Consider the following 17,257-nt stretch of genomic DNA (forward strand, 5'->3'; position numbering starts at 1 on the left):
TGGAATGAGAGTGTCCAGACGTTCCAGCACTCCAGGGGGCACAGCTGTGTGCAACCAGCCAGTACTTGGAAGACTGGACAGGGTTGTGTGGCCTTGTTGCCATGGTGACATCTGCCTCGCCCAACGACTCACCGCGCTTTTGTTCACTGCCATCTGCGCTGCCCTGTTTTTCCGCCAAAAGAAACTCAATGACAGCTCTCTGGTTGGAATACACTTCTGTTGTAGACGCCATGTTGACGGATGCGTGCAGTGCTGCCACCTATTAGAACTTCATTAAACCATAGGGAGTTAATCAGTAATATTCCACGATGTCTCACAATAAATTCTGCATTTTTTCAACAAACCTTGGCCGAGAAAAGAAAGTGTTGCATTGTTTGCTGATCGCTCTTCGTATTTGTTGTGTTCACTTCAAGCACCTACAAGATTGTGTAAATGAATGAAGCTATGTCATAAATTCACTCTAGTTACATTAGTTGATATATTGTCACAAAACGGAACACCTGCAGAGAAAACCTCGAAAATTTTGTATTGTTGCAGCCTCACTTCAGATTCCTGCCACGACAACGTAACTGTGGGCAGTTAGGCAATATGGCGGCCGTGGTGGGGTTGAATATAAGCAATTGATGTCACGGCCTCCACCCTCTTCTGACCTAACCACACGAGATTTTTTTGTGTGGGCTCATGTGGCAGAATGAGTATTTACACCTTCCCTACCAACAAACCTACCAAAACTGCGAGCGCTCATCAACAGTCCTTTTGAAGACACTGGTACGGATATGCTTCGCTGAACTAGGGAATAACTTTATTATCGACTTGATGTCTGCAGAATCAATGTGGGGGCACAAATGGAACACTTGGAATATTTCAAGTGCAAAAGTACTAGTTTCACTACGAGAGACATTCACATCTGCTCAGGATCTCAGAGAGGAACTGTAGTAACGATAAAAACAATATACCGATTTAATAGGACCAGAAACACACGTATTGCACTCTTGTGTCTTATTGATATATTTCCCTCTGCTTAAAATAAATGTGGGATTTGAACAATTAATTTTTTCTACATAATACTGTCGCACATCTGTTCAGTCTTCAGATTCAGTGTCGGATTGAAATCGAGAACCGGGTTGGGGCGGAGATCCCGGACATATACACATATACTCTCATATATACACACTGAAGAGCCAAAGAAACTGGTACTCCTGTCTAATATGATGAAGGGCCCCCGCGAGCACGCAAAAGTGCGGAAACACACCGTGGCATGGACTCGGCTAATGTCTGGAGTAGTGCTGCAGGGAACTGACACCGTGAATCCTGCAGGGCTGTCCATAAATCCGTAAGAGTACGATGGAGTGGAGACTTCTGAACAGCACGTTGCAAGGCATCCCAGATACGCTCAATAAACTTCATGTCTCGGGAGTATTGTGGCCAGCGGAAGTGTTTAAACTCAGAAGAGTGTTCCTTGAGTCACTCTGTAGCAATTCTGGGCGTGTGGGTTGGTGCATTTCCTTCCTGGAATTGCCCAAACACGTCGGAATTCACAATGGACATCAATGGATGCAGGTCATCAGACGTACGTGTCACCTGTCAGAGTCGTATCTAGACGTATCAGGGGTCCCATATCACGTTAGTTGCATGCGCACAAGCTTGAACAGTCCCCTGCTGACATGCAGGGTCCACGCATTCATGAGGTTATCTCCATACCTGTACACGTCCATCCGCTCGATACAATCTGATACTAGACTCGTCAGAGCAGGCAACTTGTTTCCAGTCATCAAATGTACAGTTCGGCTTTAGAAGTCGTTTGACAACTGAAAATGCTATATTCTCTTTTCTCTGTGAGGTACTGGATGGGCTAAACAAAAAGTTTTGAATGCTTGGCGTATTTTTTGATTTAACAAAGGCATTTGACTGTATGATCTCACAATATTGCTCCAGAAGTTGGACCATTACGGAATAAATGGGGTAGCTCACAATTGGTTCACCTATTACTTTAGCAACAGGAAGCAAAAGGTCATTATTCACAATGTTGATAACGGCTGTGATGTGGGGTCTGAGTGGGGTACTGTCAAGTGGGGGGTGCCCCAGGGATCAGTGTTGGGGCCGCTCCTGATCCTTATTTATAGAAATGATATGCCCTCTAGTATTACAGGTAACTCAAAAATATTTCTGTTTGCTGATGACACTAGCTTGGTAGTAAAGGATGTTGTGTGTAACATTGACTCGGTTTCACGTAGTGCAGTACATGACCTCAGTTCATGGCTTGTAGAAAATAAAATAACGTTAAATCACAGTAAGACTCAGTTTTTACAGTTTCTAACACACAATTCAACAAAACCTGGCGTTTTAATCTCACAGAACGGGCATATGATTAGTGAAACTGAAGAGTTCAAATTTCTTGGTGTTCAGATATATAGTAAGCTGTCGTGGAAAGCCCACGTTCAGGATCTTGTCAAAGACTTAATACTGCCATTTTCACTATTCGAACGGTATCAAAAGTGAGTTATACTTCGACGCGTAAATTAGTCTATTTTCATTATTTTAATTCACTTATGTCGTATGGTATTATGTTTTGGGGTAACTCTTCCCCGTTCTAGAAGGATATTTTTGGCTCAGAAACGGGCGGTTCGGGCAATAAGTGGTGTGAGTTCACGAACCTCTTGTCGACCTCTGTTCACGAGTCTGGGTATTTTGACATTGGCCTCTCAATATGTATACTCCTCATTGTCGTTTCTTGTTACCATTATTAGTTTATTTCCAAAGCAGCTTTCACTCGGTTAATACTCGGCAGAAATCAAATCTCCATTTGGATCGGAGTTCCTTAACTCTTGTGCAAAAAGGTGTGCAGTATACTGCTGCATACATTTTCAATAAGCTGTCACTAGAATTCAAAAAACTTAGCAGTAATCCACGCGCTTTCAAATCGAAACTGAAGAGTTTCCTCATGGGTCACTCCTTCTATTCTGTCTAGGAGTTCCTTGAAAAATTAAGCCGATTCTTATTGTATTGCTGATAGCGTTTACTTACTCTTATGGACTGACTTTTTCTCAGGTTCATGAACATTTATTTTTATCTGTTATTACTTTTATGTTGTAAGTTCGTGTACTGACACGTTCCATGACCTTGGAGATTCGCTCCTCAATTTGATCCTACGGAACTTGACGTGTAAATAAAATAAAATAAAGAGTCCAATGTCGGTGTTGAAGGACCCAGGCGAGGGGTAAAGCTTTGTGTCGTGCAGTCATCAAGGGTACATGAGTGGGCTTCGGCTCCGAAAGCCCATATCGATGATGTTTCGTTGAATGGTTTGCACCCTGACACTTGTTGATAGCCCAGCACTGGGATCTGCCGCAGTTTGCGGAAGGGGTGAGCTTATGTCACATTGCATGATACTATTCAGTTGTCGTTGGTCCTTTCTTGCACGAGGTTTTTTCCGGCCGCAGCGATGTCGGAGATTTGATGTTTTGCCGGATTCCTGATATTCACGGCACACTCGTGAAATGGTCGTACGGGAAAATCTCCACTTCATCGCTACCTTGGAGATGTTGTGTCCCATCGCTCGTGCGCCGACTATAAGGCGGCTTTGAAACTCATTTAAATCTTGATAACACGCCATTGTAGCGCAGTAACCGATCTAACAGCGGCGCCAGAGACTTGTTGTTTATATAGGTGTTGCCGACCGCAGCGCCGTATTCTGCCCGTTTACATATCTCTGTATTTGAATACGCATTATGAAAGGTCTCTGTTGGATTCCTTTCATGTTAATTTTTTGAAACTGATGTCATTTACGGTATACATTCCACTTCTAAATTTACTGTAGTGTTTCTGACTCTATCTGGGAGGAGACTGAGCAGTGGAACGTGTTACTTTTACACATAAACAAGAACGATCTATCACACTACTACACTTTAAAACATAGTTTATATGTAATTCATGTCACACAGTCTCATACGGAACCTACATCCGCTTTCTTTTATATACTGTATATGATAAGATACTGTCATCCCGCTTCCCTTCTGTGTGAAAGGATGAATGAGCAAATGCATTTCTAGTTGCATGCTCGATGGTAGCAGACAAGCCGGACTGCTAGAGAACAGTAGGACCAACGTCGGAACAGGTAGCTACGCTTTCTAAAAGCAGAGAGGTTTCTATTCTTGATATGGTCCTCTCTGTCCCTTGTCATGTTGGTATAGGAAGTTGCCTCTCTGGTCACTTCCGTTTTGTATCTGTGAAGCACCCTCGGCAGGGGCCCACGGCAGTCAGTCTGCAGCGAGCGTCTGAAGTGGTAAGATCTCCGGCTAAGCGCGTCTCTGCTAAGTCAGTAGGACAATGGATTTCTTAAGTTCAGCCTAACTGAAAATTTAATCACCTTTATTTCAGGTTTAGATCTAAAATATCTAATGTTGTCTTAAATTGCAACGCAGTGTAATTCGAGTGTGAAGTTCAGAATATCTTCCAGTAGTTGCTTTGTCACTACTTTGTGAGTAAAGTGGAACCACGTGTTGAGAATCCGTAACTCTAACTAAGATCATCAATCTTAAATGCGAATGTGTGTGAGATTATAATGTCTCGTCTTCACAATATTTTCCAATGTAGCAACTTTTCTTTATGTTCAACCCACGTGGGGTGTACTTTGTGAGACCAGTACCACGTGCTTATACAATTGTTTGACCCATCGGGTTAATAGTAAGTCGATAGTAACCAGTTCGAGGTTTTTCTTTTGTAAATTGCGTTTCGATGTAATTTATTTTAATTATCAAAATTATTGTGGAGTTACACTCTTTGTGTAAAGCAACTTGATCCCGTGAAGCATGTGGTGTAATCATCAAAGTAGCCCTAAGCTATTCTTTTTGGGAAGATTTCACAGAGAGTTAGTATGAATTTAGTATACCGGTGTGTGGTAGTTTCACGACGGACAGGATGCGCTACGAACGTAACTCCTTTGGGTGAAAATTGAATCGGATGGTTGTGGTTAATTTCCTCTTGGATATGTTTCAACATTCTTCGTGCGTTATTATATGAATGCAGTGTTGTATGCAGTGTCCCAATCTTGGCTCCATATTTGATGTGTTCCGTAAGATTACAAACTCACATTTTCACAACCCTAAATAAGGCACCAGTTTAGTTATGAATCAAGTTTAATATGCTGAAATTTTAACGGAACAATGATCACTGTTAAAATAAATGTCTAAATATAAACTGACTTATTTCTTTTTATTTAAATTATATATATATATATATATATATATATATATATATATATATATATATGTATATATATATATATCATCGGTTGTCGTAAGATAACTATTAAAAGATTATAATTGATGTTAGTCTGGTTGGGAATTTGGTAAGCTAGACTGGATACCTGGTGAAAGAGTTGCTCAGTAATGCAAGGTTAACTTCCCCAGATAGCTCACAGCTCGTAACCCGCTTTTATTGTCTTGAATATCAGCACCGCTTTCAGAACAAATAAATGCATCAACATTACAATGCCTATAGCAGTTTCTTTGGCGCTCCAGTGTATTTGCGTTGTGTTGACGCAGGTGGACGCAGCCCTTGCTGCGTGTTGTGCACCTCGGCATGACACGCGTCTCCTCTTTTGTCCACGACAGGTGCTGTACAACTCCGTGCTGATGACGGCGTTGGTCCTGTCGCTGGTGCCGGCCAGCTGCCTGTCTCAGGAGTCCGGTCCGGTTCCAGAGTACGACCTGCACGTGGAGTTCGAGCCGGTGGAGATCCACCACGTGGTCAAGAAGCGAGGCGTCATTCACGACGGCGGCCAGGGCGTTGGGCTGGACGGCGCTGCGTACGGCGGTGGATATGGCGGCGGATACGGCGGCGGATACGGTGGTGGATATGGTACGTCACCCTTCGACACGTCTACGTGATTTTTTTCTTATGTATTTTTTTTTAATCCGTATTCTGACTGACAGATACGTTGGCAGTACGACCCATAGCGATTTCTACGGTTGTTTCGTGCAGTGTTGCTTGTCTGTTAGCACTGACAACGCTACGAAAACGCCGCGACTCTGGGCCGTGAAGTGAAGCCTGGCGGCCTCTGCGAGAGGTAATGTCTGGAATTTTGCCTTCCCGGCACAGTCTTGGCGCTGTAAATCTCGGAATATTTACTTGCCTGACGATAGTCGGACTGGAATGTCCCATCCGTGTGACTCCAACTACCGTTCCGCGGTCGAAGTTTGTTAAATGCCCTCGTGGGGCCACAATCACGTCGGAAACCTTTTCACTATGTGCGTAAAGTGTTGGATTCAGATCAGTGGTTAAGTTCAAATGGTTCAAATGGCTCTGAGCACTAGGGGGCTTAACTTCTGAGGTCATCAGTCCCCTAGAACTTAGAACTATTTAAACCTAACTAACCTAAGGACATCACACACATCCATGCCCGAGGCAGGATTCGAACCAGCGACCGTAACGGTCGTGCGGTTCGTGGCTGTAGCGCCTAGAACCGCTCGGCCACCCCGGCCGGCAGTGGTTAAGTGTTCGAATAGAATTTACCTCGAAATGGATGAAGTGACAGAAGACTTGAAGGGAAAGCGAACGAAGGGGGCAGGGGGAGGGGAAGGGGGGGGAGGGGGGGCGGGAAGGGTACTAGACACTAGCGCCAATTAGAATCTTCATCCAGACAATGCACCGAGACACACCCGCTTCTTGGTCAATGACGATCTGTCATCGCAGCAAAGGTTTCCCAGACACACCTCCCGATGTGTGTGGTGCAGGGGTTAGCGTTGCTGTCTCTGGATCACGGGGTCCCGGGTTCGATTCCCGGCCGGGTTGGTCATTTTTCTCTGCCTGGGGACTGGGTGTATGTGTTGTCCTCATCATTTCATCGTCATCACCATCATTATTCGTGACTGTGGCTAGATTGGACTGTGTGTAAAAAATTGGACTATGTAAAAATTGGGACTTTGTATAGGCGCTGACGACTGTGTAGTTGAGGGCCCCACAAAGCAATCATCATCACCTCCAGATGTGGCTCCAGTGGACTTCCCCGTGTTCGCCCGAGACCTACCTAAAAGGACAATGCCATGAGACCATAACAGAGGTCAAAGAGACGCGCTGCTGGAAGGAGGGACTGGAAAGGTACTTCCAGGACTCCCTCCAAACGAGGAAAACTCGTTGGCAGAAGTTCGTCTACACCTAGGTTTCCTATTTTGTAGAATAGCCTGTTTCAGTGCTGCCCCATGGGGCACTGGTGCTGATAAACGTTGGTTATTCTGTTCGCAGACTGGCACAGCTGGTGTAGGTTACCTGGCACGTTCCCTATTACACTTGTTCCGTGCACGCGAGAACTACTTGGTCACCCCTGCCTAACACCCCCACATCAGCTGTTTGCCCACCCCTGCCGACCTCTGTCCCCCCCCCCTCTCCCCCCCCCCTCCCACGCAGCTTGCAAGTGGACACTCGAGCTGGAAGATCCTATGTAGAATGCAACTGCTCGTACCGATGTCTTCATTTTTGTTACCGAGTTTGAATCAATTCCTTTTATACAAAAGCTGTATGCTGAGGTGACAAAATACACATGGGATAGCGATATGTACATATACAGATGGCGATAGCATCGCGTACTCAGGGTATAAAACGGCAGTGCGTTCGCGGGGATGTCTTCTGTACTCAGGTGGTTCATGTAAGAAGGTTTCTGACGTGGCTATGGCCGCATGACGGGAATTAACACACTTTAAATGCGGAATGGTAGTTGGAGCTAGACCGTTGATACATTCCATTTTGGAAATCGTTCGGAAATCCGGTATTCCGAGATCCGCACTGTCGAGAGTGGGACGGCAATCCAAACTTTAGGCACTACCTCTGACAACGGACAACGCAATGGCCGTCGGCCTCCACTTGACGACCGAGAACAGCAGCGTTTGTGTAGAGTTGTCAGTGCTAACAGACAAGCAACACTGCGTAAAATAACCGCAGAAATGAATGAGGAACGCACTGCGAACGTATCGGTCAGGACAGTCCGGCGAAATTGGCGTTAATGGGCTGTGGAAACAGCCGACAGACGAGAGTGCCTTTACTAACAGCACGACATCCAGTGATCTATCCTGGGATCGTGACTTTATCAGCTGAGCCCCAGACGACTAGAAAACCGTAGCCTAGTGAGATAAGTCCCGTTTTCAGTTGGTAAGAGCCGATGGTAGCGTTCGAGCTTGACGCAGATCCCACGAAGCTATCGACCTAAGTTGTGAACAAAATGGCTCTAAGCATTATGGGACTTAACATATGAGGTCATCAGTCCCCTAGAACTTAGAACTACTTGAACCTAACGACATCACACACATCCATGCCCGAGGCAGGATTCGAACCTGCGACCACAGCAGCAGCGTGGTTCCGGGCTGAAGCGCCTAGAACCGCTCGCCCACAGCGGCCGGTGGTTGTGAACAAGGCACTGTGCAAGCCGGCGGTGGTTCCATAATGGTGTGGTATGTGTTTACACGAAATGGACCGGGGCCTCTGGTGCGACTGAACGATAACTGACTGTAAATGGTCACGTGCAGCTATTCGCAGATCCTTTGCAGCCGTTCACGGACTTTATGTTGTCAAGCACGATCGAAATTTTATACATGACGATGCACCCATCTACCAGGCCACAATCGTTCGCAGTTGGTTTGAAGAACATTCTGAACAATTCGAGCGAATGATTTGGCCATCGAGATCGCCCAGCACGAATCCCGTCGAACATTAACAGGACGTAATCTAGAGGTCAGTTCACGCACAAAGTCCTGCACCTTGTAATGGTACTTGAATTACGTAACCATTACGGAACCTCACCTCAACCTGTCGATACCAGGAATATTCTACTGTGTTTCTGTAAAATAGTTGACATATTTCTGTGACAACATTCAGATTTGATTTCATTAATGTAGACGTACTTTGATACATCGATATGTTTATATTGCAATGATATTATTCTTATGTGTATTCTTTCTTTTGTCACTATGATCTTTGGTGTACTTGTAACTCTGATTTTTGGGCGCGTAAGCGTTATTAGAGAGTCAAGCTTTGGCCGTCATGTTAAAAAGAGGCAAATTGTAGTCATTTTATGAAATGTGAACTTTAGCAGTGAGGAAGATATTTTCGAGTATGTTTTAGATTGTGAAGTGATGTTTTCGAACGATTTACGTGATATTTCAAAAAAAGTAATAAAAAAGAAGTGTAACTTAAATTCGGAGTGCTGATTAATCTTTTTTACATCACCAATGTGCTAACTTGCAAAGTTCAAGAATGGTTTACGAAACACATCTATAAAACTTTTGAATATGGCAGAATAACACCTAGGCCTCTTTGCATCCGAGCTTGGAATCATCACTACCTAGATTTTCGACCACTGAGCCATGAGTTCACAACGAGACCAGGGTGGGAAACACGAAAAGATAAAGTGCCTAGTTTATGCACTATTTCAAGAAATGACTTTATTAACTGTGTGCTCTAATGACACCTGCCACATAATATAACTTTGTTGTTGCCCGAAAATGCAATATTTAGCAGCGTGAGCAACACTACAATCACAATTAATTTTTGACCTTTCTTGTGGTAGGGTTGTGAGAACCTGCCACACTTTCGCAGTTATGGACGGTCCAGTATATGTGCAGGGCACTCCCAACAACTTGTTGAGTCCATGCTGAATCAAGTTGCGGCTCTACACTGGACAAAAATAGGCCCAATACGATTTTAGGATCGCTCTCGGTACCTCAATGTATACTGACCATGCGAGAGGATTGCAGGAGCTTGCAGAAGGTGCGCAGGGCACAGAGGTTTAACCAGAAGTCTGATATTTTCTTCTCGGTATGGCTTTCCTGCTGTGCCCCATTCCTTCGGAATGGAAACCTCTTCTCTTCTCTTTGTGCCATCAGCCAGAATGATACAGATTCTTGGAGTGTGTTGAGTTGTGTAATGAGCTCTGACGTTTAGTTCTAGTGGCAGGTGCAGCGCAGCTCTCGAAGAACACTGTAACGGAACATATTAAAGGCTTTACTGTACCGAAGTATGCGATACCCTCCAAATTCAACCAGTTTAACGAGTATTTATGATTATAGCAAAGGTATTGTGTATGTTAACAATGATTGAATAACATGTCTCCATAAACAGTCAACCCATTAAAGTATACTGAATAACTGACCCACACAAAAGTTTATATCACTTGATCACTGATACAGCAAATGTCATAATGTAAAAACACTAAGTTCATCTTAAATAATTAATATTAAGTACGAAAAATAGTGGCCAACTTAGGTATTTTGGATCTCCTTAAATAAAAATCACCCAGTGAAACATATTTGTTCACTAGGAGCGTTTTCACTCAGTATTCACGAAATCAATCCTATTTTAGACGAAAACCAATGTAATTCTTAATAATTCATGTTATTTACTTATTTATGCAAATTAGAGAAGTCAATTGACAAACTTCTAAAAAACGGCCTTCTTGTAACAAAGAATTATTCTGTCAAGTCAACAAATCTGTCTGTCATTTTAATAACATGTTATGTCACTCGATGCAAATTAATAACCTTTCTGCACAAATTATGATAACAGATGTACATGTGACTTGTAAACTATATCTCTTTTTAGTAGTTCTTCGACAATGTTATAAATACAAGCAGCAAGGACGGTCGGGAGGCAGTCGGAATGTCACTTTGGTAGAGTGTGTTTGTGTGTTATTGTTTGAGGTGGATAAACACTGCAAAGAACATGTAACGGAAGTACTACTTTGTGTTGTGTCATGGTCTTTGGTGGACAGTGGAATTAAGATGGCCACCAGAGTAATAAATATTTGAAGTTTACATATTTGTTGGTTTCGCTCGTTCTTTATCATCAAAAGCACATAAAAAAACACGGGACCTCATGTTTTTAACCCTAGACAACCAGATTTAGAGCCAGCATCAGCATCGAGACACAGCAGCGATCCAGCAAGCAGCAGCGATTACCACAACACAATGCATTTTAATGGCGCCAACCTAACATCAAGTGCTAACAAGATCCGTAAATGGGAGTGAAATAGTGCGATTATAGCAATTAGCTATATCTACGACCAGGCGACCATTACAACACGGTGGGGTACCAAAGCGTGTCGAGTGGCGTAATGGGGTTAGGTGGTGGTGGTGACGTTTCAGCAGCAGGTACATATACCAGCCCAGAGCGTCTGGGGTTGTGACCCGCTGACGGTCCCGAAGCGAGTGTGCGCTGAGCCCCGGTGCCGTGTGTGTTCCAGCGGCCGGTGCAGTCCCCATCTCGGAGCACGTGGAGGTGGAGCGGCCGGTGGCGGTGCCGGTGGTGAAGCAGGTGGAGGTGAGGGTCCCCCAGCCGGTGCCCGTGGCCGTCCCCCACCCAGTGGCGGTGGCCGTGCCCCAGCCGTACCCCGTGCCCGTGGAGGTGCCGCAGCCCATCGCGGTGCCCGTCGTGCGCACCGTGGCGATCCCCGTGGAGAGGCCGGTGGCGGTCCCCGTGGAGCGCCCCGTGCCGGTCCCCGTGGAGCGGCCCTACCCCGTCCACATCGAGAAGCACGTGCCGGTGCCCGTGCCCCGGCCGTACGCCGTCACCATCCCCGTCGTCAAGCACATCCACCACTACGTCAAGCACGGCGGCTGGCACTGAGCACACCAGGTACGTCCGCCACTTCCCCGGCTGAGTGTAGAGCCCGACTGTGGGCGGGACCGCCACTGAAGCAGCTATTATTCTGATCACACGCTTTGTATTCCTCAGTCATGAATTACCCCAAAATATGATACCATATGCAAGCAATGAGTGAAAATAGGCGTAGTAGGCTAATTTACTAACAAGGGAACCTCCCCATCGCACCCCCCTCAGATTTAGTTATAAGCTTGCACAGTGCATAGGTCTTGAAAAACTGAACACAGATCAGTCGAGAAAACAGTAAGAAGTTGTGTGGAACTATGAAAAAATAAGCAAAATATACAGACTGAGTAGTCCATGCAGAGAAAGTCAACATCAAGGAGTACGGAAGGTTAGGAGCGCCGTGGTCCCGTGGTTAGCGTGAGCGGCTGCGGAGCGAGAGGTCCTTGGTTCAAGTCTTCCCTCGAGCGAAAAGTTTTATTTTTTATTTTCAGACAGTTATCAAAGTTCACGCACTCACACATAATCAACTTCGCTCTCCAAAATTCCAGGACATGTTCAGATTTGCTTGGACATATGCAGGATTTGACGGTCTACACACGGAAAAATTTGAAAGCGTTAAAAGTATATGTTTTGACAGAGCACAGGGAAAACTGTGCGACTGTGGAACTGTTGCATTCATTTGTTGCAGTTTATGTGACAAACTCTTATGTTTTCATCACTTTTTTGGGAGTGATTATCACATCCACATGAAAACTTAACTCGGGCAAGGTAGACGAATCTTTTTACCCATTCGCCAAGTGTACAAGTTAGGTGGGTTGACAACATATTCCTGTCATGTGACGCACATGCCGTCACCAGTGTCGTATAGCATCTATCATACGTCTTTTCCTGTGGAGGAATCGGTTGACCTATGACCTTGCGATCAAGTATTTTCGGTTCCCATTGGAGAGGCACGTCCTTTCGTCTACTAATCGCACGGCTCTGCGGTGCGGTCGCAAAACACAGACACTAAACTTATTACAGTGAACAGAGACGTCAATGAACGAACGGACAGATCATAACTTTGCGAAAATAAAGAAAGAAAACTTTTCACTCAAGGGAAGGACCTCTCGTTCCGCAGTTGCTCACGCTAACCACGGGACCACGGCGCTCCTGAGCTCACGCTATCCTTGATGTTGCTTATCTTCGCATGGACTACTCACTTTGTATATTTTTCTTATTTTTTCATATCTCCACACAATTTCTTCCTTTTTTCTCGATTGATCTCTGTTCAGTTTTTCAAGGCCTATCCATTGTGCCAACGTATAACTAAATCTGAGGGGCGTGCGATCGGGAGGTTCCCTTGTAAGGTGCTTATCACCAAAATTTGCAATGACCCTTATTGCATAAGTAGCTGAACTCAAACGTTTCAGCAGATCATCAATGTGTTTCTTCCAATTTAATCTCTCATCAATGCACACACCTAAAAATTTGAATATTCTACCTTAGCTATATGCTTCTGATTAAGGTCTATATTTATTAATGCCGTCATACCATTTACTGTACGGAACTGTATGTACTGTGTCTTATCAAAATTCAGTGAGAGTCCGTTTACAAGGAACCACTTAGTAATTTTCTGAAAGACATTATTGACAATTTCATCAGTTAATTCTTGTTTGCCAGGTCTGATTACTATACTTGTATCATCAGCGAAGAGAACTAACTTTGCCTCTTCATTAATATATAATAAGAACAACAAAGGACCCAAGACCGACCCTCGTGGAACCCCATTCTTGATAGTTCCCCAGTTTGAGGAATGTGCTGATCTTTGCATATTATGAGAACTGCTTATTTCAACTTTCTGCATTCTTCCAGTTAGGTACGAATTAAACCATTTGTGCACTGTCCCACTCATGCCACAATATTTGAGCTTGTCTAGCAGAATTTCATGATTTACACAATCAAAAGCCTTTGAGAGATCACAAAATATCCCAATGGGTGGTGTTCGGTTATTCAGATCATTCAAAATTTGATTGTTGAAAGCATATACGGCATTTTCCGTTGAAAAACCTTTCTGGAAACCAAACTGACATATTTTTAATACTTCATTTTTACAGATATGTGAAGCTACTGTTGAATACATTACTTTCTCAAAAATTTTGGATAAATCTGTTAGAAGGGAGATTGGACGGTAATTGTTGACATCAGATCTATCCCCTTTTTTATGCAAAGGTATTTTTCCCTCCTTCTGCTTGGCCATTGAAATTGCTACACCAAGAAGAAATGCAGACGACAGACAGGTATTCGTTGGACAAATATATTATACTAGAACTGACATGTGATTACATTTTCACTCAATTTGGGTGCATAGGTCCTGAGAAATCAGTATCCAGAACAACCACCTCTGGCCGACCGGGGTAGCCGAGCGGTTCTAGGAGCTACAGTCTGCAACAGCGCTTCCGCTACGGTCGCAGGTTCGAATCCTTTCTCGGGCATGGATGTGTGTGATGTCCTTAGGTTACTTAGGTTTAAGTAGTTTTAACTTCTAGGGCACTGATGACCTCAGAAGTTAAGTCCCATAGTGCTCAGAGCCATTATCAACCACCTATGGCCGTAATGGCATAAATGGCTCTCAGCACTATGGGACTTAAGTTCTGATGTCATCAGTCCCCTAGAACATAGAACTACTTAAACCTAACCACATCACAAACATCCATGCCCGAGGCAGGATTCGAACCTGCCACCATAGCAGTCGCGCTGTTGCAGACTGGGCGCCTAGGACCTCTGCCCGTAATAACGGCCTTGATACACAGGGGCATTGAGTCAAACAGAGCTTGGATGGGGAGTGAAGGTACAGCCGCCCATGCAGCTTCAACACGATACCACAGTTCAGAGTGAGTAGTGAATGGCGCATTGTGACGAGCCAGTTGCTCGGCCACCATTGACCTGCCGTTTTCAGTTGGTGAGAGATCCGGAGAATGTGCTCGCCAGAGTAGCAGTCGAATATTTTCTGTATCCAGAAAGGCCCGTACAGGACCTGTAACATGCGGCCGTGCATTATCCTGCTGAAATGTAGGCTTTCGCAGAGATCGAATGAAGGGTAGAGCCACGGGTCGTAACACATCTGAAATGTAACGTCCACTGTTCAAAGTGCCGTCAACGGGAACGAGAGGTGACCGAGACGTGATCCCATACCATTACGCCGGGTGATACGCCAGTATGGCGATGACGAATACACGCTTCCAATGTGCCTTCACCGCGATGTCGCCAAACACGGAGGGGACCATCATGATGCTGTAAACAGAACCTGGAGAGAAACTTCCTGGCAGATTAAAACTGTGTGCCGGACCGAGACTCGAACTCGGGACCTTTGCCTTTCGCGGGCAAGTGCTCTACCAACTGAGCTACCCAAGCACGACTCACGCCCCGTCCAGGTTCGCAGGAGAGCTTCTGTTAAGTTTGGAAGGTAGGACACGAGGTACTGCCGAAAGTAAAGCTATGAGGACACGGCGTGAGTCGTACTTGGGTAGCTCAGTTGGTAGAGCACTTGCCCGCCAAAGGCAAGAGTCCCGAGTTCGAGTCTCGGTCCGGCACACAGTTTTAATCTGCTAGGAAGTTTCATATCAGCGCACACTCCGCTGCAGGGTAAAAATCTCATTCTAGAACCTGGATTCATCCGAAAAATGACGTTTTGCCATTCATGCACCCAGGTTCGTCGTCCAGTACACAATCGTAGGCGCTCCTGTCTGTGATGCAGCGTCAAGGGTAACCGCAGCCACGGTCTCCGAGTTGATAGTCCATGCTGCTGCAAACGTCGTCGAACTGTTCGTGTAGATGGTTGTTGTCTTGCAAACGTCCCCATACATTGACTCAGGGATCGAGACGTGGCTGCACGATACGTTACAGCCATGCGGATAAGATGCCTGTCATCTCGACTGCTAGTGATACGAGGCCGTTGGGATCCAGCACCGCGTTCCGTATTACCCTCCTGAACCCACCGATTCCATATTCTGCTAACAGTCATTGGATCTCGACCAACGCGAGCAGCAATGTCGCGACACGGTGAACCGCAATCGCGATAGGCTACAATCCGACCTTTATCAAAGTCGGAAACGTGATGGTACGCATTTCTCCTCCTTACACGAGGCATCACAACAACGTTTCACCAGGCAACGCCGGTCAACTACTGTTTGTGTATGAGAAATCGGTTGGAAACTTTCCTCATGTCAGCACGTTGTGGGTGTCGCCACCGGCGCCAACCTTGTGTGAATGCTCTGAAAAGCTAATCACTGGCATATCGCCGCATCTTCTTCCTGTCGGTTAAATTTCGCGTCTGTAGCACGTCATCTTCGTGGTGTAGCAATTTTAATAGCCAGTAGTGTATTATATGGATGCACAGCTTGAAGGAACGGAGACATCACATTCATGCAATTGTTTCGCCTCGATGGCCAATGGAACCACCTTCTCCAGTGCAGATGTCCATGAAAGGTTCCAGGTTCGAGTCCCAGTCTGCCACACAGTTTTCATCTGGCAAGGAATTTCAAGGCAGTGCACACTGGGCTGAACGTGGTAGACCCTTTCTCTGCTCAGTTTATCTGGCCAGGGAGTTGAACCTAATTGTAAATTTGAAATGATGTATAAACTATAGTTAAAAACAAGGCACTAAAAGTACTTAAAAAATTCATTGTATCTACGTGGGCCACAGATTTATCTCCTGAGTTTGTTCTTGACTTTGATTACCATGTAGAATATTCTCATGTGAACATTGTGTTTGCTCTATGGCCCAATGGCCCTCAGAATGTTCAACAGGTGATAAATACTTCGTTCTTGATTTTCGGATTATGTCTATGTGCAACTGAACAAATGCAGTTTCGTTGTAAGAAATAACACATGTTCAGTACGGTTACATACAAAGTCAAATGTAGCGTTTAAACTTACAAGTTCTGCTGTTATACTTCCTGTTCTTGTTAAGTGGTAGAAGCTTAAAATGTTTTCGATGGTGCTGAACGACATTCGTACACTATTTTCTGAAAGAATACACACCGCCATTTGACTGTGTGTTACTGTATTTTTTCTTGTGTACAATCTAGATTTCAGCTTTCACGCCATTATCCAGCACAATGTTCTCTTGCTGTGTACTGTCCCAGGATCACAAACACACAGTTCAACACATTTGCTCAACATAGATACGAGTATAAATGTCACTAAATTAACGGCTTTTGTAGGAACGCAGCGAGCGCACTGTTGTACACTATCTGTTTACCGGCTTTGGGCTGCTTTTACCAGCTACTGCCTGTCTTCTGTTCGCAGGTCACTTCAAAGAGGTCCGACTGACTGACATTCGCCACATCTGCGCCTCTGCACCCCATCCGTCGCACAGCCATCTCTCAGGGAATACTCCTCCCATCATCTTGTTATCAATCGTTATGTTTGTGTACAGTATTGTTGCTCGTTGATGACATTTTTTTATAATAATAATTAATTCCAAAACATTTTCCCACTGTTTTTATTTCACTTCTTTGTACTTTGGTACCCTTTAAAGCAATGTTCTTTGGAGTTAGTTAGATCAATTTGAAGAACGTTACGTACCATCAGTTTCTCACTTTACGATACAACTGGTATTTTTGTTTCGGCACTTGTCGTGCTGCTATCGATCCGATGTGCATCGTGAGAAATGTCGGTATCA

At 44.8% G+C, this 17,257-nt stretch overlaps 1 protein-coding gene across 1 annotated transcript in view; it reads left to right on the forward strand.

The window, feature by feature from the left end:
* Positions 1-17,002, forward strand: part of LOC124717364 (cuticle protein 79-like) — a 42,292-nt gene extending 25,290 nt beyond the window's left edge. The window contains exons 2-4 of the mRNA XM_047244201.1: positions 5,613-5,859; positions 11,228-11,619; positions 16,882-17,002. Coding sequence (XP_047100157.1) covers positions 5,613-5,859; positions 11,228-11,610 — 630 coding nt within the window. The 3' untranslated portion in view covers positions 11,611-11,619; positions 16,882-17,002. The remainder of the gene's footprint in view (positions 1-5,612; positions 5,860-11,227; positions 11,620-16,881) is intronic.
* The last annotated feature ends 255 nt before the right edge of the window (positions 17,003-17,257 follow it).

Source organism: Schistocerca piceifrons, chromosome 9 (assembly GCF_021461385.2).
Source record: "Schistocerca piceifrons isolate TAMUIC-IGC-003096 chromosome 9, iqSchPice1.1, whole genome shotgun sequence".
Taxonomy (NCBI): domain Eukaryota; kingdom Metazoa; phylum Arthropoda; class Insecta; order Orthoptera; family Acrididae; genus Schistocerca; species Schistocerca piceifrons.